Source organism: Haliaeetus albicilla, chromosome 3 (genome assembly GCF_947461875.1).
Source record: "Haliaeetus albicilla chromosome 3, bHalAlb1.1, whole genome shotgun sequence".
Lineage (NCBI taxonomy): Eukaryota > Metazoa > Chordata > Aves > Accipitriformes > Accipitridae > Haliaeetus > Haliaeetus albicilla.
The window spans coordinates 52,544,761-52,570,616 of NC_091485.1; the positions used below are offsets into that span (position 1 = coordinate 52,544,761).

General features: G+C 40.1%; 1 protein-coding gene across 6 annotated transcripts in view; it reads left to right on the forward strand.

The window, feature by feature from the left end:
• The window catches only part of CPQ (carboxypeptidase Q), a 165,815-nt gene that overhangs the window by 97,459 nt on the left and 42,500 nt on the right, over positions 1-25,856 (forward strand). For all 6 annotated transcript variants that reach the window (XR_011324087.1, XM_069779732.1, XM_069779730.1 and 3 more), the window contains 2 exons: positions 7,220-7,331; positions 25,653-25,744. Coding sequence is in view for 5 of the 6 variants with exons in the window: in XM_069779732.1 (XP_069635833.1) it covers positions 7,220-7,331; positions 25,653-25,744 (204 nt within the window). In the remaining variant the exon portion in view is untranslated. The remainder of the gene's footprint in view (positions 1-7,219; positions 7,332-25,652; positions 25,745-25,856) is intronic.

The following is a 25,856-nucleotide window of genomic DNA, read 5'->3' on the forward strand; positions in this document are numbered from 1 at the left end:
CACTGCATAGTAAGTAGAAAAGACAGTTTTTGTTTTAATCATTTTTTTCTTTCTGAACTTCACTCTCTCTTTAGGACTGTAAATTAGTTGAGACAGCTAGACTGATTATTTAAGAACTATTCCTAATGTGCGTGAAATCTAATAAAAGGAGCTGTGCAGTGAAGTCATATTATTTGGACACCAAAGCTAAAAACTAATTTGAAGAAATATTCTTATATATACCAAATAAAATTCACTAAATGTGGTAATGTTCCTGATTTACATTTAGGGCATGATTTAATCCAATTGCAGTTTAACTGGAGGCAGTTAGTGTTTTCTTAAAGGCAAGTGCAGAAACTTCACAAATCTTTTTTCACATATTTGTAGCCCAAAACAACTACTTGGGAAATGGTCAGGGAAGACTTTCATGAAGACTTTTTACAAAGTAAGTGTTTTTTAAAACTGATTATCTCTGATACAGCTCCACGCTTGAATTTTGCTGTTGAAGTTGATAGAATTACACACAATAGTGTAGACCTGTGATTAAACATAACTGGACAAAGTATTTTCTTCTGGTAGTAATGAACTGCACATTTTTAAATACAGGAGAGTTTATATTCAAATATTTATATCATAGAATCATAGAGTCATAGAATGGTTTGGGTTGGAAGGGACCTTAAAGATCACCTAGTTCCAACCCCCCTGCCATGGGCAGGGACACCTTCCACTAGACCAGGTTGCTCAAAGCCCCATCCAACCTGGCCTTGAACACTTCCAGGGATGGGCCAGCCACAACTTCTCTGGGCAACCTGTTCCGGTGCCTCACCACCCTCACAGTGAAGAAATATTATATATATATCTAACCTTGCATGTAAGTCCAATTCTAATCCCATGCCATATAGTGCTATGTTGCTGATGGGCACTCAACTTTTTGTCAGTTTTGTCTTCCCCAAACATTGAGATGCTGAGCTTGAAATAATGGTAGTATAGTGTCCTGGTTTCAGCTGGGATATAACATAGCACTGTACCAGCTACTAGGAAGACAGTTAACTATATCCCAGCTGAAACCAGGACATATAGATACAAAATGCAGTGTCTCTGCAAGAACTATTTAAATGGTTATCTTTATTATGCAGTGCTTAAGAAGTTTCCTTCAAGTCTCTATCCTGTGGTTGGAATAGCTGGACTGGATTCCAGAAAGGAAGATGATGTCTGATGCATTTGCTGCAGTCTGTGGGCTGCTACAGCACATAGGATTACAAGTTCTGATTAGAGTTCAGAAGGCCTTTGATGGAAAAGCCAAGGGACTTATTTACAGAATCTTACTGCATGATACAAATAAATAACTATTGTAAATATTTTAAAACTTAAGGAATGTTGGTTTGTATACAGGAATGTGGTTCTGGACATGAAATATCAAGTAGGAAGAGTTGATAACTCTTAATTTGTTATTGGTTTTGCAGTATGAGTTGAAGAGAGAAAGGTTTGAGGTGAAGTAGGGAAGAGAATGGGTCAGGGCAAAAATCCTAATTACACACCAACATTTCATTCCATTAAGATGACAAAACTTTTTCCTAAAAAAGGGGAAGGAGAATACAGTCTGGAAACTAAGAATTACTTTAAAAGAGGAAGGTTGCTGTGGACACTAGTGCCAGCTTTGCTTTGTGGGTAAGCAGTAGAAAAGCATATTGCTTGGTGTTGCCATTTTCCAGAACATATTTGCGAGCACTACTGCAGATGACGCTAATACGTCCTAAAATTGCTGCGCCAGATTTACTACTCCTAATTTGCAAATCTGTGTATATGAAGACTTTATTTAATCATAGTTTTGAAGGCAGGTTAAGAATGATGGGCTTAAATTTAGTCCTGACGGCTGTTTTATTAGCCCACTAGTTAGATACATGATATGCTGCCTTTCCCTTTTCCCTTATTCTCATGCTGTTAACACAGTGAAATGAAGAGAATCTTTAGATCCTCATAAACTGAAGCCACCTGGCAGTTCATAGTTGTCATGCTATCCAAATGGAAAGATTACTCAAAATGTACTCCCTATGCTTAGGAGGTCAGGCCTGAATTTGGTGCTGGGTTCCTCTGTCTGAGAAGCTGGGATTAAGAGTTTTTCAGTCATGGTTTAGTTAGTATTAGAAACTTTGTTTGGGACTGGGGAAAATAGGAAATTGTGAAGTGAGAGAGTGCATGTGTGAGTAAAAAGAGTAATAAGTATCTGAGGAAGGAGAGAATTTATAGGCAATTTTTTAATAGGATTGAATTGAGGATCCTGATTCTTATCTGACTTGTTTTCCTCTAATTTTGGTCCAAACACAAATCAACTGTATGTGGTGTTCATATGTGTAAGTTAAGTACTGTACAAATATCCCATGCACTGGGAGGGGATTCATGCAGAAAAAATACCCAGTCAAATAATCTAAGACCTTATTGTGGTACCTAGAGCTTAAGATGGACCTATTTAGAAGTAAACTGGAGAAAAAAGAACCACAAAAATTTAAATAGGAATGCTTTTCATGAGTTTCCAGGTAATTGGGAACTGGGCTGGAACACTGTAGACCTGTGCTGCCTGAGCAAACGACTAACTCGTGGCAGTATTTGGCTGAAAATATGGACAAGCAGTTGAAAAGAATTCAAGTTACAGTTTAGAGCACTTCACTATTTTAGCTTGAAGTTTTGGCATACAGACACTTGGAGTTTGTGTCTTGGCTAAAGATGCTCGATCTGGTTCTAATATCCTATTTAGTTTTTGGTCATCCCATTCTCTGTGTCTGTGATCCTTGTTTAAGTTTTCTGTCCTCTCCGTGCGAGTTAAGGTGCTCCTTATCTTCCCTTTCTGCTGGAGGAAGATGTAAGGAAAAATACCTTTCAGTGGTTTGGATAATGAAAGTATTACTAAGTTTTTCTAAGAGAATGTGTTGATAGCCAGATTCCATCAATAAAGGTCCTACTTTGTGGACCCTAACCTCCATCCATAAAGTTGTCTTCATCCATGAAGGGCAAAGATGAATGACGACTTCATTACTCTTCCATTACCGTCTACCTTAGTGACATGAAATAACTTTTCACAACTTGATACAAATGTTATTGTAGCTTAAATTCTGTGATTGAAAACGTTACTTACAGCTCTTTCCTAATGTTTATTATTTATGATCTCTAATGTTGCATAGAAAGAAGCCTTTGCCTTGTACCTCTACAGGAGGAAGTAAGGTTGTGGAGACTAACTACAAGTGGAATAGACTTTTCTTTAAATTCTCTCTAACCAAGCAGAAGGTAGTTCACCTACATTTTATGAGGTTACTGCGTGACAAATGCAATAGGCATGTGTGACTATGTATGGAATGGGAGATTATTTTTTAGTGGCAAAACCCATCCTGCTTAGAAAAGGATAACTCCATGATGTATGCAAATGTATGTGAACATGTGGTTCCTCTTCCTAATCTTCTTGGGTTTAAAATATAAAATATATATTTATATAAATATATAAAATATAATATAAATTTCAAAATATTTCAGTATGCTTTATTGAAATGCTGGGCAGGACTTAAAGTCATCCAATAGGGGTCATAATGCTGGTGCAGAAGGAAATAGAAGAACTCATCTCTTTGAAATGTTTCCTGCAGTTTCACTTCTGTTGTATTGTCTCAGGACTATGTCTAGAGTAACATTTCTTAGCTGTGTCACTGCAGAAAAGCCAAATCTTAAGTTGTCGTGTTGCATGCAAGCTGTCTTATCCTAAATTTATTTTTGGTCAATTTGGCAAATGTGTATTGCTGTATTTGTACTGGCCTATACCATTGCTTGTGGTTTCTCTGTATATTTAAAAAAAATACTTACACTTGCATATACTTACACTGCTTTGCAGTGCTTACATTCTGTTGGCATGTGCTGACATTTCTATAGGGAAGTTTGTACAAATGTAAGTGACTAGTCTATGTGTAGGTTTGGAGCTGAGAACCACGTAACAGATTTGAAAGAAATGTGGAAAATGCAATAATCATATGCCCTTGATAGCGTTAACTGCCTTTGTTATTAACCCACCTGTACAAAGAACTATAATACTATTATTTTATAATATTATTTTAAATAATATAGTGGTTTAGAGTGAATTTCAGAAATATTTCCATTCATTGCCCAGACACATTATATCTACTTAAAGACGAAGATAAACATAGGTTTTTTTGTTATTTTATGACTGAGTCTTATTTTAAGAATGTCTGGCTAGCTATCAGCAGAATCACTGAAACATTCATTTTAGCAGCTGCTACAAAAGCATGACAGTTTAAAAAAACAACTGTTCTGAAAAAACTTTCACATAGAAGTACATTGGTTGTATTTATGTAATTGCTCTTGGCATCACCTTAAGTAAATTTAAGTAAAAGTTCATCCATAAAATTATCTGACTTTCTCAATCCACTTGAACCTTGACCTGTTTTGGTGTAATGTTCTGAACTTGGTAAAGATGCTTTGTGATTGGCATCTGGAACCCCAAATGGGATTACACTACTGTCTTCTGGTTCAGACTTTCCTGCTGTTGCAATATGTGTTGTTTCACAGAAATGAGGAGTAATTCACTCTCAGACGCTCATGTTGAGATTGGTGCCAGGGAACAGCATTAGTGAGGTCTTCTTTCACTGCTGAAGACAAGGCATCACTTCTATTGTAAACTTGGTTCTCTCTCAGTGTGTTTACAGACTTGTTCTAAATAATTCGCTTCAGCTTGAAACTCTGTTTCCCAGGAAAGTGAATAGTTATCTTCTTAAAACCAATTTTTGCTTTAAGAACAAATAAACTACATGGTAATTTTGAATTTGTGGAATAGACGTCCTTTATACCACAGATAGTTGTGCTTTCACTCAGAGCCTTTTCTGTTCTTTTTAAATTATTATTTGCAAATTCCTTATTGAGTGGACAGTAATGAGTCTGCATCAGTTGACTGCAAAGTGTAGTGGTGTTTGAGGTCTGTCCTCAATAGACAGGTTGCAGTGGGGCTGCATGGGCATCCCAAGCTCTCAAAGCAGAGTTCATTCATGCATTGCCCTCACCACCTGCACGCGTGTGTGTGTGTGTGTGTGTGTGTGTGCTTAGTCCTCCCTTACAAGAAAACAAAACGAGCAAGGAGTACCGCAGTAAGCACTTCCTTTCTGCTCTCATTTCAGAAAGGTTTCTACCTCCAAAGCTGGCATAACTTTTCTTAGATTATCTGGTTTCAAGCTATGTTGCTATTGTAGCAGAGGGTTGCTGCAGATTAAGTACTTCTACTGCAGGGCAGCATCCCTGGAAAACGTGCTGTTTGCAGTCTTTCATGCTGGGCCTGGGAGGATCATGTCATTAAATTGCAGGAATACCTCCTGAGTAAATCTGAGGCTTTTACAGAGGGGCCTGCCATCCAAATTTAAGCTCTTTTGAAGGAGGGGAGGTTTTGGGATAAGGGCTGGAGCATGTCTGTCTACTACCAAGAAAATCAGTCTGTGCTGGAAAGTAAGCACATGTTGAATTAAGGCTGCATAAGCAGAAAAGAGAGTTGAAACATCTGAGAAGGAAAGAGTAAGCTGCTCTTCGGAGTTTGATCACAAGCTTTTCCAGCTTCTAAGGCATGACACTTATGGTTTTTGTAATACACACATTTATAAACATTTCATAGTGTAATTTTTAAATTTAAAGGGGTTTGGTGCATTCTGCTTGGGCATATGGCAATACAATGGATATGACTGCCTATTCATCATGGCCTGTGTTTAATACAAAGAGGCCTTTTAGTTGTTACCTGAGTTTGTATTTGGTTGGATAAAAAACATGGTTGGTTGATGAGCACTTAATGCTTTTTGTCTTGCTGTGATCTGTTTGTCCGTTATTTTTAATAACCAGTGAAAAATGTACTAAGGTTTCTTTCATGCAAAGGGGAAAATAGAGATCTTTGTGCTTGAGCCCCAAGTTAGTTCCTTGCAACGTTAGCTGCGCACTTACAGCACAGGCTGTCACCCTCCAGGGGTGATAATAGGAAAACCTCATTATATTCTCATTTTTAGTGCTAGAGTAGTTGTCCTGTGATGAATGAAAGCTGAGATGATATACCAGGAGATCCTCATCCCTTAGGGAGAAGAAGGTGGCAGGAGGAATGAGTATTTTTCCCCTTTTTTCTAGATCCCACAGCTCTGAGACCTGTTTGACATCAGCCGACCAGAGAGTGGGAAGCATCCCTTCATGTATGGCCAGTTCTGGGCAGGACACAGGCAGATGTTCCAGGGTGTCCTTCAGGTTTTCCTCAGTGCTGAGCTGTATAGGTTGGACGCTTCCACTTGCACCTTATCCCAAGGGTGCTTTTTACTGGTACTAGTTCTTCAAAGATTCCTTGGGCACTGCAGCGGCTCCCTGCTCTTGTTTTTGTCCTATTGCATCATTTAACCACACTGCCTGCTCGGTTCAGAGTTCTTGTCCCTCCTTGACCTCTCCATTGCAATCATAGATCCATCAGCCCTTCAGCTTCAGGTCCAGTTAGGGAACTGTCTCACTTCTGGTATTGGTCTGATGCTGCTTGTTGACATGTCAGGAGTTCGGATCTGAAAGTGGGTGTTTCTGGAGATAGGTATACTACTATATTCTACTGTAGCCAGAAAACTTTCTTTGCAGAAGACCCAACTGGGACTTGCTGCCATGTTGTTTTTAATTTAAAATATCCTTATGACTAATGAAGCTATAAAATACTTTCTCATTGTTGTAGCACATATGGGATCCAATAATAAATTAGAGGTCCTCTGTGACAGGTACCATAGATATATAATAAAACAACAACCTTTGTCTGGGAACACTTCAGTCTAAGTTCATATTTCTTCCTTATGCACCCCAAAATAGGGTTAATCAAATTTCATGCCTAAGATCTTAAACAGCTGGAATATGAAAGCAATTTTCACCATTCTGCAATGTAGTAGTCCTGTATCTCTGGAAAGTATGCACTTTGTTAATGCACAGGACAAAGCCTTTCATTTAAACATTTATTACAGCGTATCTAGTTTGATTTAGGCAGTGGTTTGAAGCAGTAGGATGCATTTGGTCATCCCAGATTTATATTCAGTGACTAGAGAACAATGTTTTAATTTTATTTGAAATGTTTCCTTCCTCCAATTCTAAACTAAAAAGCCAAATTTATGACAAAATCATTAAAATGCTTTAATGCTGAACTGACTTTTCTGATTCAGTGTTTTTATGTAGGTATGTTTTCTCATAATTGCTTTTCCAGATTGTATTGGTCAGTGGACATCTGGACAGCTGGGACGTTGGGCAGGGAGCTATGGATGATGGTGGTGGAGCATTTATATCATGGGAAGCTTTATCACTCATTAAGAATCTGGGTAAATATTTAATTTTAAAGTATTTTTAATGCATTACATTTCCAGGACATTTTGTATGCTGTCTAAACTGGATTTTCTATTTTATCCATTCCTCTGAGCACAAATATTCATACTTAGTATAAATATTTTGCAAGTTTGTCTGTTAAGCTCCTTCTTTCATTACAGGGATCATCCAAAAGCAACACCATCAGTCAATGATCTAGAAAGTGCTTTGAGCTTGCATGGTCACCATCATCATAGAATGAAAGTTTAGTGTAAGATACGATATCTAGGTACCTTAGAAAAAAGCCACTCCTTTTCATTTTGTCTTCATTAGTTCCTCCCTATTAATGGAGATGAAGCTTCATGAAGCCACAGATAGCCTTCTGATATTGTTGTCTGCCTTTTAAGGAAACATTGTGTGGTGGGTTGACCCTGGCTGGATGCCAGGTGCCCACCAAAGCCATCCTATCACTCCCCCCACCTCAGCTGGACAGGGGCAAGAAAATATAACAAAGGGCTCGTGGGTCGATATAAGGACAGGAGAGATCATCACCAATTACCATCACGGGCAAAACAGACTCAACTTGGGGAAAATTAACTCAATTTATTACCCGTCAACTAGAGTAGGGTAATGAGAAATAAAACCAAATCTCAAAACACCTTCCCTCCACCCCTCCCTTCTTCCCAGGCACAACTTCACTCCCGGATTCTCTACCTACCCCCCGCAGACGTGCAGGGGGATGGGGAATGGGGTTTATGGTCAGTTCATCACACGTTATCTCTGTTGCTTCATCCTCTTCAGGGGCAAGACTCATCACACTCTTCCCCTGCTCCAGTGTGGGGTCCCTCCCATGGGAGACAGTCCTCCATGAACTTCTCAAACGTGGGTCCTTCCCACGGGCTGCAGTTCTTCATGAACTTCTCCAGTGTGGGTCCCTTCCACGGTGTGCAGTCCTTCAGGAGCACACTGCTCCAGCATGGGTCCCCCAAGGGGTCACAAGTCCTGCCAGAAAACCTGCTCCGTGGGCTCCTCTCTCCACAGATGCACAGGTCCTGCCAGGAACCTGCTCCAGCGCAGGCTTCCCACGGGGTCACAGCCTCCTTCGGGCACCCACCTGCTCTGGCGTGGGGTCCTCCACAGGCTGCAGGTGGATATCTGCTCCACCGTGGACCTCCCTGGGCTGCAGGGGGACAGCCTGCCTCACCATGGTCTTCCCCACGGGCTGCAGGGGAATCTCTGCTCCGGCACCTGGAGCATCACCTCCCCCTCCTTCTTCCCTGACCTTGGTGTCTGCAGGGTTGTTTCTTTTACATGTTCTCACTCCTCTCTCCAGTTGCCGTTTCTGTGTGCCCCACAACTTTTTTTCCTTCTTAAATATGTTATCACAGAGGTGCTACCACTATCACTGATTGCCTTGGCTGGCGGCGGGTCTGTCTTGGAGCCGGCTGGTATTGGCTCTGTCGGACATAGGGGAAGCTTCCAGCAGCTTCTCACAGAAGCCACCCCTGTAACCACCTCCACTACCAAAACCTTGCCACACAAACCCAATACAATTGTCATTCAACACATTCCTAAATCTTTCGCTGTCCTACGTGTTGCTTTTACAGCAGCTACTCAGTTAATTCAATTCCCAACCCCTTACCTCGCTCTTGACAACTTCTCAAGACAATTTCACCTAAGTCTCTCTCAAGACCACGTAACGAGGACTGGATTGAGGTAATGATCATGCCTCTGGTCTTTCTTCTTTCATCTACATGTAAAGATATTCAGCAAAAATTATTTTAAACTTCACAGAAGCTCATATTTCCCATGTATATATTTCAGTGGTTTTGTTTTTTCCTTGAGTGTTCTTCCTAAATAAATTTATATCCTGCCTGGACTTGTTCCACCAAATATTGATAGATACATCTATACCATCAAACTGGTGCATTCTCAGCTTTGCACTTGAGGGCTGATTTCCTGATTATGCTGCTTTTATGTTGCTGTGTGCTTGAGCTCTGCTTTGGACTGTGACAGCTGATTTCCTTGGCAAAGGTAGTCCTGGTCAGAGGAAGTACACACTTGAGTCTCATCACTACAAGGATACACTTCTGTCAAATTTGGCTTAACCATGGTGTCCTGTCAAATGTTGTGGGCTCATAGGTCTCATCAAGCAACATTTGACACTGAGGCCTTGCACACTATAGTATCCTGCTACAATAGGTTTGTGGGATGCAGAGCAACGTTGTTTCCAGGGATCACTTCTTTCAATCATTCTTGGTAATCAGCAGGGTGACAAGGTGAGTGGGGTCTGGAATTTGGTCTGTAGATCTGCTGGACACTTCTGGAGTTGATATTCTAGCACACAGGCTGTCAGCCCTGGACTTGCTGGTCTCCCTCCTCCAGAATTTCTGCTCAGCAGAAGTATCCGTAGAACTAAACCTCCATGCTGTCATTGCTAGATGTAGATAAAGAGGGAGAGAAAGAGAAAAAGGCAGCTTCTAGCCTGGATTTGTCTGTTCCAGTAGTGCTATGGATAAAATGCCAGTGTGGACTTGCTCAGCCTACTGCCTTCTGGTTTGCATAGCCCCCCAAGGCCAATTTCTTCTACTCATGGGCTTCACCTGACTTGTGGGTAGAAGTGGGCTGCACACAGCATGTTATTGTAGAAGGACATGGTCTATATATGCCTACATAGGGTGTGTTTGGTGGGAGAGATGGTCCACAAGGTAAGATGAGATAGGGCCAGTGTGTGTGCAAGAGGGAGCTATGGTTGCACAGTCATCCACCTGTGTTCTCCAGACACCCGGCCTCTCAAAGTTTGGTCTGGTGTCCTGCTGTCCCCAGTCTTCTGTGGCCTAGTCTGATTTCTGGTCTCCAAACTGCAAATTCCAGTCTTACTACTTGATCTGTAGTTTTTTTGCTGGTTTTACTTCCATACAGGCTTTTGTCTCTATACCCCTCAAAGCTAGTTCAAAACAGACTTCTTAGATTGTCAAGTTGATATCCAAGGATGCTTTTCCCCCTTCATCAGATGGAATTATTTTTCCTCATTATTCCCTTTTTCCAGAACTGTATCCTGTGGTCAAGAGGAATGCACCATGCATTCATTAAAAACTAAAATCAGCTGCTGCTCCTCCTCATAGCTCTGGCAGAGTTTAAATAATAAACTAGCTTTCCCTGCTTCCGATCAGAAAGGCTTGTGCACATGAACGATCTCAGTGTTTCTTGAAAAGCTCTTTGTAGACAAGCTCTGTTATGTGATTAGCCACTCATACTGCAGTGGTGAACATCAGACATCCCTGTGAATTCCTATTCCTTTATTTTGCATTATTTGAACCTCTTATCTTTCATTTTCCCAGCCTTGGAATGATTGGAATATCAGTCTGTGATGGAAAACAAAGTGCATCTGTTTTAATTTTTTTTTGTCTTTTTAAAGTAAACTAAAGAGGATTCTTCTGTAGAAGAACAGCCCTACTTCTTCTTTTAGTGTTTTTTAATCTTTCTTTTATGATTCTTGGAAAATTGTCTATGCTCCCTCCACCTTCAGGAAAAAAAAATTATGCTTCTGTGTTTGCTGACTCTATTCCATTCAGAATAAACTGTTTTGTGTCTCTCTTAAGGGCAAATTCATGGTGGCATTGTATAATTCTTATTCACTGGGTTTCCCTTCACGCATGACTGAAATACATCACTCTCTGCTTGTTCAAATATTTGATTTCCTCTGGTAGTAGCCTGTGTATTTGCTGTACGACCTGTGGTGAAACGCTGTTTTCTCAGCTGGGAAATGCCAAAGCCTTTGCTGATGCTCTCTGTTCTGGCCAGCTGTTGTGTTCAGCTTTCCTTGTTATACCACTGTTCTTGCAGGAATGTAAGGCTGGGAGAAGACTTCTGGGTCATCACATCAAACCTGTAGATAACCATGGGGGATAGGGCCTTTCACAAACTGTCTTCCATAGCAGATTGGTTAATGCAGATTTTATATCTTAAGATGCACATAAAATCTGGCAAAAAGGACAGCAAAATAACAGATGTGCAGATGGTGTGAAAAATAAATTAATAAGTTTTATTAAAAATCAATTCCATAGATTGTGTTTTGAGTGAGCATTATATTTTGAACTGTGGAGACTTGGTTTAATATTCTTTTGGACCCTCATAAATTCAGTGTCAGACTAGTCCACCAAATATGTTTGACCTGGGGATAAGCCAACTCAACTGGCTTGTCCATAAGCACGTGTAGAATTTTTTTACTGTGTACTGGGAGCCTTAAAGCCATGGTGCTTTGTGTAGCCATAAAAACTGTGTCTGCGTTTATGAGAGCATAAGTGATCTTACAGCTATGGTGACATGATCTTAAAGCTGAAGCGAGCATTCTGAAATATGAATTCTAGCATATGAAGTTTGTATCGTTTAGTGAGAAATACTGCCACTACTTCTGCCATGGTCCATTGGTTCAATGAAAGCAAGATATTACTATGCTATTTAAGCGGGTTTTTTCAGTGATGATCTAATAGCACTTCATCATTATATCACTGTGACCCTTGGATGTGGCTGGTGGACACAAGTTATGCCTGTTAATTAGGATTTTGATAATTCCATGTAGTACTTAAAGAATGATTATACTTTAAACGCCATTCCATACTTTCAACATAACCTCCTTCCCAAACCATTTAATAGCTATTGGCTTAGGACCAAATACATGAAATTCATTGAAAAATCATTAAAATTATAGTTTAAGATGGTCATAATTTATTTTAAGCAGTGCAGTTTGTTTTCTTGCCTCAAGTAAAATTTTTTAACAGTTTTTGCTTTTATTTCTAAGTATATCAGTTACTTAATGCATTAGCCTTTATATTTCCTGAATCTTCAGTGGTAGCTTTTATTTTTTTAATTGAGCTGGCAGTTTCTGTACCATACTGATATCTTTTTTTCTTTCTGGTGCTTTTGTAGATTTTCAGACACTATAATAGTTACATGTTCCCTACAAGGACACGTAACAGTAGCACAATCTGAAGTAGTTTTACACAGTCTTCAAAACGTCAAACTTTTGGTAGGATTTTTTTTTTCCATTTCACTTTTTGACTTCACATGAATGCTATTTCTTTTTGAGAAAAAGGGAACTACGTGAAGACCAGATTGAACTGAACTAATTTTGTATTATATTACCAGAGAGTAGAATGAAAAGATTTATTTCATATAAAATCCCATGTATACATTTCAAAAGAGTAGTACCTTAAAAACATAGGGCCAGATTGTGAACTACTGTAGGTTTTGAATACTGTTTAGAGCTATAACAACTCAGTTAGACCTGGAAAGTAGAATTGCTAAAAAGTGGAAAGTTTCAAGTTTGTCTGAATACTTTGCTTCTAATAGCTGTAATGTCTCTCTGCCCATCTTCTACACTGGGATGATGGGAAGGGGGCACCTACTGGAGGTGCCATTCCCTCTCCTCCTCCTCCAGGGAGGAAGCATAGGCAGCAAATTCAGAGCAAATGCCAACATTTAGATGGTTACATTTCAGCAAGGCGAATCTTGCTCCAAGTGGCTTTTCCACAGCCACCCTGTGCAGAAAATTGAACCCTGTCTCTTCTCTTCTGTGCGGCTACAGCTTCACTCTCAAAACACCCCTTTCACCAACATACAGTTAAATGTCAGCACCGACTTGTGCACCTGTTGGTACCAGCACTGGTTGTAGACATCTCCTGACTGGAGTAAACAGAAGTGTTTTCCTTAGTGCACCCGTATCAAATTCTCCATATCAACTATACTCTCACAGCTGCTTGCTTTGCCGGTAGCTAATCTCAGAAAAATTCACCAACTAGTGGCCATATTGACTAATGTTATCCAAAGGGGTCTTTTCTCCCAGTGAACACTGAAGTTTAACGAAGCACAAAGGAAAGATAAACAGTATTTTTTCTCCTGGAACTCTTGAAGCCTATATACGCCGCTGATCGGCAAGATTTGTGGTGAGCTGCTTCATGGCTTATGTGCTTAAAAAATGAAGAACTGGAATTGTTTCCGCAGAAGTTGTTTATGTGAAGAAAGATGAAAGTTTCAGCCAGTTATTGCTCTTTATTCCTTTTTCTGGGAATAAAGACGTCTTCAGAGGCACTGAGGCAGTTTGTGAGCTGGTCTGAACTGGTAAACTCCCTTTCCTTCAGTGGAGCTGGGGCTGTTGTGATTAGCTGAGGATTTCTGATGCTTAAGAAATTACCCTTCATAACTGCATGCAGGGTGTCCAAGGCAGTAAGCCTGTGCAATGTGCAGTTTGCTTGCAGCTGTATCTGGCAGCTGCTGCCGTCCCCGGCCCGCTGCAGTTTTTTAACCTTTTGATCAATTTTAACTAAATTTGATAGAGGCATAGGAATATTTAGAATGTGAAGTTCTGATACGTTCTTTGCACATGGGTGATTGAGGAGAGATGGGTGAGTGCATTATGTGGCAACTAAGGGAGAGGCAGGAAGAAACTCCGCTTTTATCCTTGCCCTATGATGACAAATGCCTGGTTAATCAGCACACGTGTAGCTTTTGTGTAAGCACCAGAGCCTCTTTATTTTTAATCTGTCTGCAAACCCAGTGTGATAGGTAGCATGTATTGCTAAGGCGACAGTGAGAATGTTGCTTGGGGTAATTTAGAGATGATGGGAAGGCACTGGGGGTGTTTTAGGGAGGAAGGGCTGAGGGGTTCCCATCTTTAAGCCAAGGGAATCCAAGTGGTGTTGCATGAGCTGTGATGTGGTGTGAGAGCATTTGGAAGCTGTAGGAGAGACAGCACTCAAGCAAATTGGGGTTTTCTACGTTTGCAGAACAGCTGTGTTGCTAATTACAGTCTAGAAACCTCAAACCCAACTTGTTTTCAGTTTGCATTTATAATTCTCAATTTTATGTTTGGTAGTTTGTGTGCAAAAAAGAGCATCTCTGGAGTGGTCAATACCATTTGCCTCAGCAGTTTCATGTTAGTCTGGTTAATGCTCTGGTGTCATTTGAAACACAATTTCTCTTGTCCCTGTGTCACATGAGGTTTACAAAAGAAGCTGCCTTTCCAGGTGAGGTGAAAGACTGGTTAAGCAGCTACTCATAAAAAATCACCATAAAATTACACCAAATTTATTTTGGTTCCATATTTTGCCTTGGGTTGGCTATACAGGTTGGACAGACAGCCTGTGGGACTTCACCCTGCTCTGGATGTTGGTTGCCAGTTTCTGTGAAGGAGGTATTTGTGTTCACCTCCCACCACTTCAAGCCTGCGGCTGCCACCATGCTGGTCTTGCTCAGGACTAATACTTCTGTATGATGTATTTGAGCAAGAAGCAGGTAGTATGTATCTGATGATTTCTGAGCTTTAGCCAGTGCTGTCTGTTTGCTCCTAATCCAGCTGTGTTCCTGCATCACTTGGCTGAGGGACATTTCCCAGCTGAGGCCACAGGCTCTCTGCCCTGCTCCCACCCCGGGGAGCGCCTGGCCAAAGCCACCTCATGCTCCAGCGCTAGAAAATATGGGACTTTTACCCTTGAAGGGGGCTTGAGGGAACTGAATAATGACAATAACAGTAAAAGGTCTCTAGAAGGTGGTCGTATGGCAGTGTCAGCTTTCCCAGCTTAATATTTTAAGCCTCCTAACTGCAGTAGAGAGCCCACTGGAGTTAGAGATGCAGTTGATTTTGATGGATGAATTTCACTGCTTTCTTCTGAAAAACTTCAGACATGATAACTGTTGTGTCTCTTTTTAATTAAAACAGCTGGAGCCATTTTTTTTTTTCCTGTTGAGAAGGGAAGCTGATGGGGTCTGCTACTTGACACTACAGTCTAGTTTGTTTCAGAGTCTCATCTCTGCTAGCACAGGAGGAATCAAATAGTCAGCAGGTCCTTTGTTCACATCCCAAGTTACTTTCAGCAACATTTACCCACAAGCTCTCTCTCCTTGTTCAGAAATATGTTTTATACCTTTCCCTGGCTGTGTTTGGGTCTCGCTTGTTCCATCACTTGTCAACTCTTGGTGCCCTGCCAAGCCCAGAGCTGCACACGTGTCCACCAGCTACTGCCCAGTCTGTGTGTTTACGGGGTGCATCTTCAGAAGAAGCCCAATGGCTGTCCTGTGAATTTGGCAGATGGCAAACTTATCCTCTTTCCCTTCAATTGCTTGAACTGCAGCAGTGTAAGGCATTGCCAGTTACTGCTATCTGAACTCCTGCCTGTGTTGAAGTAGTCAGTATAGACTTCAGGAAAGGCTGCACTCCAAAGACCACTATAGTGATGGATTGCGGTACAGAGTAAATGTTTCCCCGCTTTTGCTGTTGTCTCATGCACTGAGCTCATGTTCAGTCATGTCTGCGTGCCACATTAGACCAGGAAGTCTGCTGCTTGGACTGTGCCTCCAAGTGCTTCTGGGAATCCTGGTTCTTCCATGTAAAAAAATATTTGCTATGGGGAGCTGCCAGAGCCAGTGAGTAACAGGAGTCAAGTAGATGAACGGGGCACATTTTCCTCTTCTGCACCCAGGGCAGGATGCCTGATGCTATTGCTGCTAGAGCAGCCTGATGAAGGAAGGATGATTGTTGACAAAGTCTAATGCCAGCCATCACACCTTTTACATGGCTTTCCTGCATTCCTAGACGATGATCTATACGCACATGAGGAAGGGAGAAACGTATGGTGGTAGGTGCTATGCGTAGTTTCCCCTCTTCCTCTCTTTGCCAGCGTTACGGGGAAATGGATTTTCATGAGTCAACTTTCCTATAGATGTAGACATGGATCTGGCACAACCAAATTTCTCTGTCATAGGAGAAAGGCACAGAAAACTACAGAGATGTTTTTAAAACAATGCACGTAAGAATTTTTAAGGTACTACCTGAATTACATTTTATGTAACTCATAAGGAGTTGATTAGACAGTTTTTTCCCCTTAAAACTTATTTAAGGTTGAAATTGTAACTCTCATCTAAATTATACCCGTGACTAATGTGACTGGAAAACCGTAAGACAGATTTTTATGCAGTTCACTGTAGTCTTTGTATGAAGTTACATTTATTAGGTCCAAATTCACTGGCTAATATATGAGGACTAAAGATATGTTTTATTAAAAAAATGATCACAGAAGTAATTCCTTTTCTGCTAGTTTAATTGAAGTCATATAACTGCAATTTTAACCTACTTGCCAAAAATTTTGTTAAACATTTTTCTGAATTTCCTATAGCTGTGGTGGTGTAGTTGTTTGCCATCTAGTAGATATGTTGTGAAACATGATTAAATGACTGCTTTTACTGTAGGGTGTTTGGTTTGGGTTTTTTTAATTAAATATGCGTGATATTAACTCCTTGTTCTTACATTCTTTCTACTTCCCCAAAGTTGCATATTTTATTCTGACCTTCACCTTTTGCAAATTTGTTAAATCTACTTGGTATGAAATACCTGCATATACAGATGCATTTATTCCTTCATTTCAACATTTGGTTGAATACATATTTGGCAAGTACTTAAATCTTCAACTTCCATACTGGATTGGCATAGCAGAGGGGTGACTGTAGACATGCAAAGTTGTTAATGTGGTGGTAAATTTAGGCATACAGCCCTCCATAACAATGTTGCCCTATGTCCTGTGGACTGCTGCTTCTTTGCAAGCTTTAATTTACCCAGGAAATTCAAGATGAAATGTGTGCTTTATTTATCTATAAAAATCTTAAAAACCTGGTGACAGAGGCTATTGTGATTTTTTTTCAAATCTGTAACGTGGCTGACGTGGTGAAATGCTGAAATCCTTCCCAGATGAAGTCAGCGGCATCTTGTCCTTACTGTCAGGTTTTTTTAAGGTATATATTTTCAATATGGAGAGACAAGTGAGGCTGATGTATTTTCTGACTCATCACCTCTGAGGACAGTCTAACAGATTTGGGGTTTTTCTGATCCAAAGAGCGGGGCAGCAGAGGCAGAAGGCAGAGCCACCACTCAGTAAGATCAAACCATGGTTGATGCTTATAAATCAGAGAGTGCAGGAGCGGAGCCCTGCATTGCCTTTTCTGCTTCACAGTTTGATGAGACCTCCAAATACCTTTAAGGAAGAAGGCACTCCTAAAGAGGAATAAGGTGCGTTTTAAAGGTGGACAGCGTCCTCTTCCTTTTGTGGGAGTTGGAGAACATGGCAGCAGTATCAGAGCAGGGCAGGGGGTGGAGGAGTCCTCTGCTGACTTGGTGCTTTGCTGTTTTACACAGGCAAGTAGCGGGTTTCCTTTTCTTTTTTTTGTAGACGTGACTTGCATTGACTTTATGACACCACACAAACTGGTTCTTTCTTTAAAACCCCACGTGCAGAAGAGCACATTTGTCAGCACTTCTCGTCTGAGCTCTGCCTGAGCCGTGCTGCCGGGTGGCAAGGAGGTGGCCCCCGGAGAAACCCTCGCGCTGGCAGCGTTGCCGCCTGGCTCAGTTGCAGCCCGGCTCAGTTGCAGCCCATCGCGCCAGGCTCTGGGCTTGGCTTCCCTCTTCTCTCCCATCTCCCCACTCGAAAGGCTTAATCCGTATTATTTTTGTTACTAGGTTTGCAAATCATTCACAGCTTTCCCCTCCAGTCTTGTATACCCAGCTCTTTCCTTGACATTTCCTCTTGGATGTTCCATCGCTTTCTTAACATAAACCTACCTCAGGTCTCTCACGTTTCCCACCTCCCCTCTTCTGTAAATCTGCCCTTCCTATTCTGTTGCAAACTCCTCAGCCTCTGTAAAAACAAGAAAAAAAAGATTGTTTGGATTAACCTCAGTGTCTCGCTGCACTGCCATCGATGCTGCTGTCCCGCCAGCGGAGCTCCGCGAGCCGCAGTCCCTCCCTCGCCCAGCTCACCTCAGGCCTCGCCATCTCCCTGCGCCCAGCGGGCTGTCCAAGAAGCTGCTCCTGCTTGCGGCTGTGGCAGAGTCGTGTCCTCTTACCCCCCAAAACGTGACTCTGAGCATGCTGCCAGCCTCAGGCAAGATTAGGCTGCAGCGCCCAGCTTGGCTCCTGCCTCTGCTTTCATTTCCCACTCCCCAGCCCCTGACCTGCCCGTTTGTTGTCTTCTTCCTGCGACACCATGTCTCCTCTCCAGGAGACCTCGTCTCCCTTTACTGCAGACCTTCAAGACTCAGAGTTTTACTCACTTCCCAGCGCTACCCTGTGCAAGCACTTCGTCCTCAGTGCTGCAAGCAGAACCCCTATCAACAGAGAAAAATCAAGCAGATTGCGTTGCATTAGACTATTTTAAGTAAAAAAAACAAAGGCAGTTTCCCAAGCAAAAAGCTGTTTCCTGTGTATAAATTGAGCTTCACTAGGGAATTTGCAGTACATCATAGTCAGGGCTTAAGTAATACTAAAAGGGTTTTTTTGAGGTGTGTTTCGCCTTACTTTTTGAAGCTTATAACTTTAATAGCCTTAGATTTTCTCTGTTAAATTATTATTTTTCACTCAAATAAAGAACATTTCTTCTTAAATAAATGTCTAACTAGACAGACGCTTTTCTGCACAAATAGTGAGATTGGTTGTCTGAATCATAGAGGATTGTATTTCTAACAACAGAATGAATGCCAAAATCCTGCTGGTTTAGAGTGGAGACTTATTCTTGGTCTTCAGAGGAAAAAGTCTGGACATCCTCAATTAATTGCATTATTACTGTCATCCTATACATTGCAGTTTATTGCTATATGTATATTCTTTGAAATTAGCCAGAGAAACGGCATGCTAGGGGTAAGAGCTTTTTTCTCTAAACAGTGCTTGCCCATGCCACAGAAAACATAAATTAAGTAATAGTCTCTAAAATACTTGGGAGTATTGAAATCTTCCTGCTTTCTATTTCAAAAGCTATCCAAACCCTGTCAGAAAAGCAATATAATTGGGTAGCAAATGTTCGGAATTTATGCATCCTCACTTTATTGGGACCTTAGCTTACTGGGACCTCTAGGAGAGGCCAAAACTGCAGACTAAGTGTGGGCTTTTACTCTGGAAATACTATGTAGAAGAAGGCTGCGACACCAAAACTGTGTACAGTCTATTAGACAAAAAGAAAAAGGGCTTAAAAAGTTATTGTGGCTTGATGAAAGTGTCCTTATTTGATAGTTCACTTGAGGTCTAGACCAGAATAGGGAATATTATAACTAAAAATATCAGTGATATAAGAAATAGGCAGTTTAATGAGAATGCAGTGAGACCTAAAATATGTAACTTGCTGTGAAGCCCAGCAGTTTAATTAAACCAGCAAATAGAGCATTTGCTGAGATTCTGGAAATTTCAGAAAATCTCCTGTTTCCCGATCTGTTAAGGAGCAAAACTGTTTCCACTTTAGCACATCAGATCTAAAAGAAAATGAAAAAAAAGTCTGAATATTTGACCAGATTTAAAAAAAATTAACAGAGCATTGCTAGTTTGGAGAGGATTTTAATGCAAAACAGAGCAATTAAGAATGACTATTGATACAGCTAATTTGACCCTAAAATATGCACCAGAAATTGCGTTTGTTCTTTTTTTTTTTGCAGAAGGCTGCTAGTAAAGTCACAAGAGACTTGGGAAATTTCCGTGAAAACTGTGCAACAAAGAAAACATGGCAGGATAGAGGATGGGGAAAACAGGAGACATAGCATGGAGGAAACTTAAAGACTGAGACACAGTTTCCTAAGACACTGTTTTCAGACAAACTCAGTTGATACTGCAATAAATTAAGAAGGATGAGGACAAGCTAGTAATCAAGCAAACTGTAAGTGCCTCATTAAAAAGGGTAGTAGTCATGTGTTTGTCAGTGCTGTGTGTGTTCCAGCTTCAAACTCTAAACCTGCAGCTCATCATCAAAGGAGTCCTTTTAAAGCAGAATGCCATCACGTGAACAAGCCATGGGTGACTGGTGTATTAGGTGTGTATCAGGGCCCTCTATGAATTATTCAGGCAATAATTTCTAAGATAAATTTGTGGCACAAAGTATTAAGTGAGAGTCTCAATGTTTTGTAGCATGCCTGGGTGAAAATTAACAGTGTCCAGCTAAAACTTTCAGCTCCAAAAAGCAGTGCATGGGACATGGACAATAATCTGCTGTTGTTAAAAGCACAGTTTGAGCTTGGTATGGTCATTGTCTTGCTTGAGTAATTTCAGCTGGTATGAAGCACATGACACAAGTAGAATATTGCTATTGTAACGTAGCTGAAGGAAGAGAAGTGTTCCACATCACTGATATTACATCAAGGACTTAACAGAGATCTTATTAAATATAACATTTCATTCTTGTTTACAGAAAACTATGCTGATACTTGAAATGGAAGCAGATTGTACCACTGTGTTTGATGATGAATTCTTGTCTTCTTTAGCAAAATGTGGAGTACTGGTTTTATTTTATGCTGTGGCAGAGGTTTTAGAAATTCCAGGCATTTTATGAGAAGTGCTTGCATGATAGGAATGTCTCAACTAACGTCACACAGTAAATCCCCTATGTCTAAGCAACTGCAAACCTGAAAAAGGTAGGGAGTGCATTAGGAATTTAATGATTGTCAGCAGCATCATCATGTATCTTACTACTTTTTGTAAAAATACCCTTTTAAAGAAATTCCAGGCCACAAGGTAATAATGAAGAAAAATGTGTCACTCATGATGTTAAATGCAGCAGTGGACAAGACTTGAGGATGATGCATCTGTATATACCTCTTCCTAGTAGCTCCTAAAGCAAATACATAAGTGGCTTAGGCAGTATTAGAGAGTAAGGGATCCGGTAGTGCAATTTGTTCTACTTTGATGCTCAATTCAAGGCTTTGCTGGGCCATTTATGCAGGGCTTGGGAGGGTGAAGCTGACAAAGCTCTAAGAAACCTCATGGTTTTCACAGTGTAAAAGCACATGGTGGGGGGCTACAGTTATTTTTCTTTTTATTAGATACAGATGATCTTCAGCCCCATCTTTATACTGCTAAGGAGCTTCTCGTCTCTTCAGCTAATGCAACTTCTTACAAATGTTCTTAATAATCGGGGGTGGGGGTGGGAATTAAATACAGCTTTCAGACTGAAAAAATAGAAATAGACTTTAGAAATTAAAACCAAGAAGGTAGTATTTTACCACTGAATACTATAAATGCAAGTTAAAATACTTTACCTGTTAATCTACTCACATCCGCTTGCAGTTTGCTTATAGGCCTCGTGTAAACTGAACAGCTATTTGATTTGCTTGTGGGTAATTCCAGTGCCTTGGCTTGCAGGGGAAAATATCCTTTTTCACAAAGGTGGAATGCTTTTCATATTTTCAAGAGCTCATCAGTCTTATAACAACATGATGACTTCTCTTGAAGAAGTCTGATTAGCCATCTATACACTGTCTTTTTAGAAAATCCTATATCTTTGTACTTAATCCTCCCCATCAGTAAGGAGTTATGTTTATAAAGTGGGAAAAATATTTACTGAAGGAAATGTAGTATTTACACAACCAATCTCTATTTTGATTTTAAAAAAAGACACAATTCAAATTCTCCCTCCTGGCTTATGTACTATCATCTTGAGGGTGAAGCAAGTTTATTTTTTTACATTACATGTGACAGATGAGCTTAATTTGTCTGTGCTTGTACTAAACTGTACATTTCAGTTTCGCTGTGTGGGAATGTCTCAATTCTATCAAGCATGAGCAAGATATGTAGGACATAAAATTCAGGTCTTGTATAGTATCCTGGTAAGTATCTGTCACAAGGACATCATCCACGTGTGCAAGAACATGTGTGGATTTAGTAAATGCTGTCACGTCTAGAAAATATCCATTTTAGATTTACAAAGAATGTAAAATGTGTATATATAAATATATATGTGCAAGTGTGTGTAACACCCCCATGTTATTTGCTGACAATTATCTTTTAAATAAGTTATGCAAGAAAAACTTTTGGCAAAATACTTCATTGTAGATGAGGTTGAAGTCAAACTGATTAGTTAATACCACTTAGTTACAAATCTTTTTTTCTCAAGCATTTAGTATTTTGGCTGATCTAGGTTTACTGCTGACATCTGCAAGTGTGAGCACTCTGTGATGGTTTATAGTCAATATGAGCTGCATCTTGGTGTGACTAAAGTGTTAGTGGTACCCAAGGACAACAAAAGAGCTAGCAGCCACTCCAGCACAGAGGGACTATAATACAGCAAGTGTCCTGCTGTACTTACTACACATATTTTCTTAGTCATAGATTGACCATATCAATGTTTTTATTTCATTCTTTAACTTAGGAGTCCAGGTGCCCTATAGTATTTTTTATGCTTGGGGTAAACCATAAGGATGTAGAGGTTGATCAGTAAAATGCACCTTTGTGGTAAACTATGATTATGTTTCCCAGTTAAGGGTAAGATAGAGGGGGGAAAAAAAAGCTACTTCATGCTTCTAAAACATTGGAGATTTGTAAATTAATCTGTAACTGGAGGAGGATATATAGTTGTTTTGGTTTTGGTTTTAGTTACGTGAGCATAGAAAGAATAATTTATTTGAGTACCAGCTAGCACCTTTTCAATGTTGTCCTCCTGTAAATCCCTACTATTCTCTTTATGAAGATGCAGCAGTAGGATGGAAACTGGGAATTCAGTGTTTTTTTGAGCAGGTGCTGAGTTCTGCAACTTTCATTTGAGTTACATAATCTCAGATCCCAGTGACCCAGGAAGGACATGGTAGGATCCCTGCACTGATGCATGAGTGAATGCTGTTACAACCTGCTGCACTTTGCCAAAATGATCTATTTAAATGGTCTGGGTAACTTGACAATTTTTTTTCCTGCTGATATCCTCTTTTTTTTAGACTACGTAATATGTCATTTATATAGATAAAAAGGAAAGAGGCACTATTTTATCTGTGAAACAGTTTTCCTTCATTTTATAATTTGCTACCTACCCCTCTACATGGTACACCAATCACAGAACATATTTTTCTAGTCCAAGTGCTATTTTATCATGCGTTTTCAATACATATTTGGGCTGTGATCTGCAAGACTTTTGATTTTGCGGAGATGATACCTTGCTTAGCAACCAATAGTTTTTAAGAAGCAGGCCAAAATACTTAAAATACATTAAAAAAAAATTGTAACTTAAGTACAGTACTTCATATTTTTTAATAAAAACGTACATTGAGAATATTCTTAGCAATTTTACTTGTGAATATTGGATTTGTCTGATGTTCTTTGCTCAGAATAGCTGTGTTTTTAATAACAGGTAGATAAATACTTATCGCTTTCAGATTAAGATAATGAGGAAATTAAATTTTCCTCTGTAGACTTTGTTTTGTATTTAAAATAACTGCCTCCATAGCTTATATATATTTATTTTTTTTTAACTTGCCCATTTAATTTCAGTAGAACACACAAGTGACTTTGCTGACAGAAATCTGTGAGATTGTAAGAGCTGATACACCACCTCCAGGGCTGGAAAGACAAAGCTCAGTAGGGCTTCTTTATTTCCCCAACTTTAATGGACAGAGGCAATGATGGGCTGGGAGGGGGCCATAAGAATCTCAAACTTCTTCCCCACAAGTGAGCTGAGACTTTCTCAAGCTTCTGCAGAGCAGGAGAGACTGGCTGGCTTACAGCCCATCTGAGCCCAACATGATGTCCCTGATCGCTGACCCGAGTCCCCCTTAGGGCATCAGTGGCAGACTAAAGCATCTTTGATTTTGCCTGGGTGGAAGCAGGAGATGCTGCTCCCCTGTCTCAAGCATCTCCTACCAAAGCTGCTTTCACAGCCTTCGTGTGGTGGGCTGGAGACTGGGCTTCAGTGCTTTGTATTTTGTGATACAACAAACACACCTCTGTTTTCCACTTAAACTACAGTGCCATTGGTACCGTGCCACAGGACCGGCCGCTCTATTCTTTATACCCAGCACCTTTTTCTTCTTTAGAGCCACCTCTTCTAACCAAGCTGCTAACACATTTGTGGATATTTTGGGTCTAAAGTCTTTCTAACTTCAACCCAATCACTCTTTTATTATCTTAATTTTATCTCATTGGCCATCTGGCTGACTTGAAAAGTGAAGGAGAATAATCCTGTGCTGTCATGATTTAGGAGAAGAGCAGGGAATCCTGCTGCTTGTCTTTAAAATAATGAGGTTTGACAACCTTTCTGTTTACAGTCAGCAGATCAACATTTAGAAAATACACCTTTAAACAACTTGTTTGCACTTCCTTCGTTATGAAATACTGGAAAATCCAAGGTGTTTTCTTCAGATTTTGAGTATACCTTGTATACTCTGCCTTCAGTTATGAGGATTGCTAGCACATAGTTTCAAGAAAGAAATCTTCAGTTGATTTTCATTGTGTCAAGAAAAAAAATAATGAAGGTCAGGTCTATTTGTAAGCTTCATCCATTTCACATAGGAAATGAAGTAAGTTTTGACACTGATACTGATACTACTTCTCCTCAGCACAGAAGTGTGTGTGGTAATTTATGCTTTATCACTTGAGATATAGTCTTCTCACTGGTTTTTCTTTTCTTTTTTTTATTTTTTTTTTAATAATTTGGGGGGCTTTATTTTCGCTTGAACATAATTAGCATTACACTGCACAGAGAACACTATTTCTTCTTGATCTGTTTGCTCTTCCATGCTCTCAGGTTTGATGTCTCAAATGTATTCGTTTATGAATAGAAACAATCAAATAAATAAAGGGCAACAACTTCTATCTGTTCAGTTCTGCCATGGCAGAAATGGTTTCAAAATTTATCTGAGAACTTACCTTTTTTACTGAGCTACCACAGCAAAACAGAAAATGGCCTGTGTTTGCCTTGTTTTAAAAAGCTATGCATACATCCAGCATCCAATTGTATTTCAGATTCCATAGTACAGATTGTTGCTTTTAATTTCTCTGATAAAAAGCAAAATAATATTGCAGAGCCCCTCAGTTCTTGAAATGCGTAAACATTTCTCATAAAAATCCAGCAGCTCATTTTCAATTATTTATAATAAATTAACCATGGCAAAGCAATGGTAATTCTCATGAAAATTTGATTTGGATCTGCTGAAAGTGGACACACATTACTTACTGCAGGTCACCACAGTGACAGCAGCATATGTCTCAGAAAACTATCAAGGTAGTTATTTTATGTTATGGTTTTCAGACACCTACAGTACGTCCCCAAAATGTACTTCTTTTGTGCTACTGCAACTGGTAGCAGCACCACAATGGTCCACTCCTTCCTCGCATGGGCTCTTTCCCCGCACCCCAGTCCTTCCCCACAAACAAGCAAAAAGTATTCTTGACAACAGAACCCACACTTGAAATAGGTTGCGTTTGGTGAAGGTAGAGTTGACTGAATGGAAACCCAAGCTTTTCATGCATTGGAGAGTGGAGACCAATGCAAAAAAATGCTCAAATATATGGCTATTTAGTACTAAAAACAATTTTTAAAATTATGTTTTAGGACTTCGCCCAAAAAGGACTCTGCGCTTGGTGCTATGGACAGCAGAAGAGCAAGGAGGAATAGGTGCCAAGCAATACTATCAGTTGCACAAGGTAAATGATGTCTTCAAATGATTTGTTTGACAGCACTTTTCTCCCTAGTCTTGTGACTTGCATATTATTTTTGTCAAAATGTTCAGCTTAATATCTAACCGAAAGTAGGGAT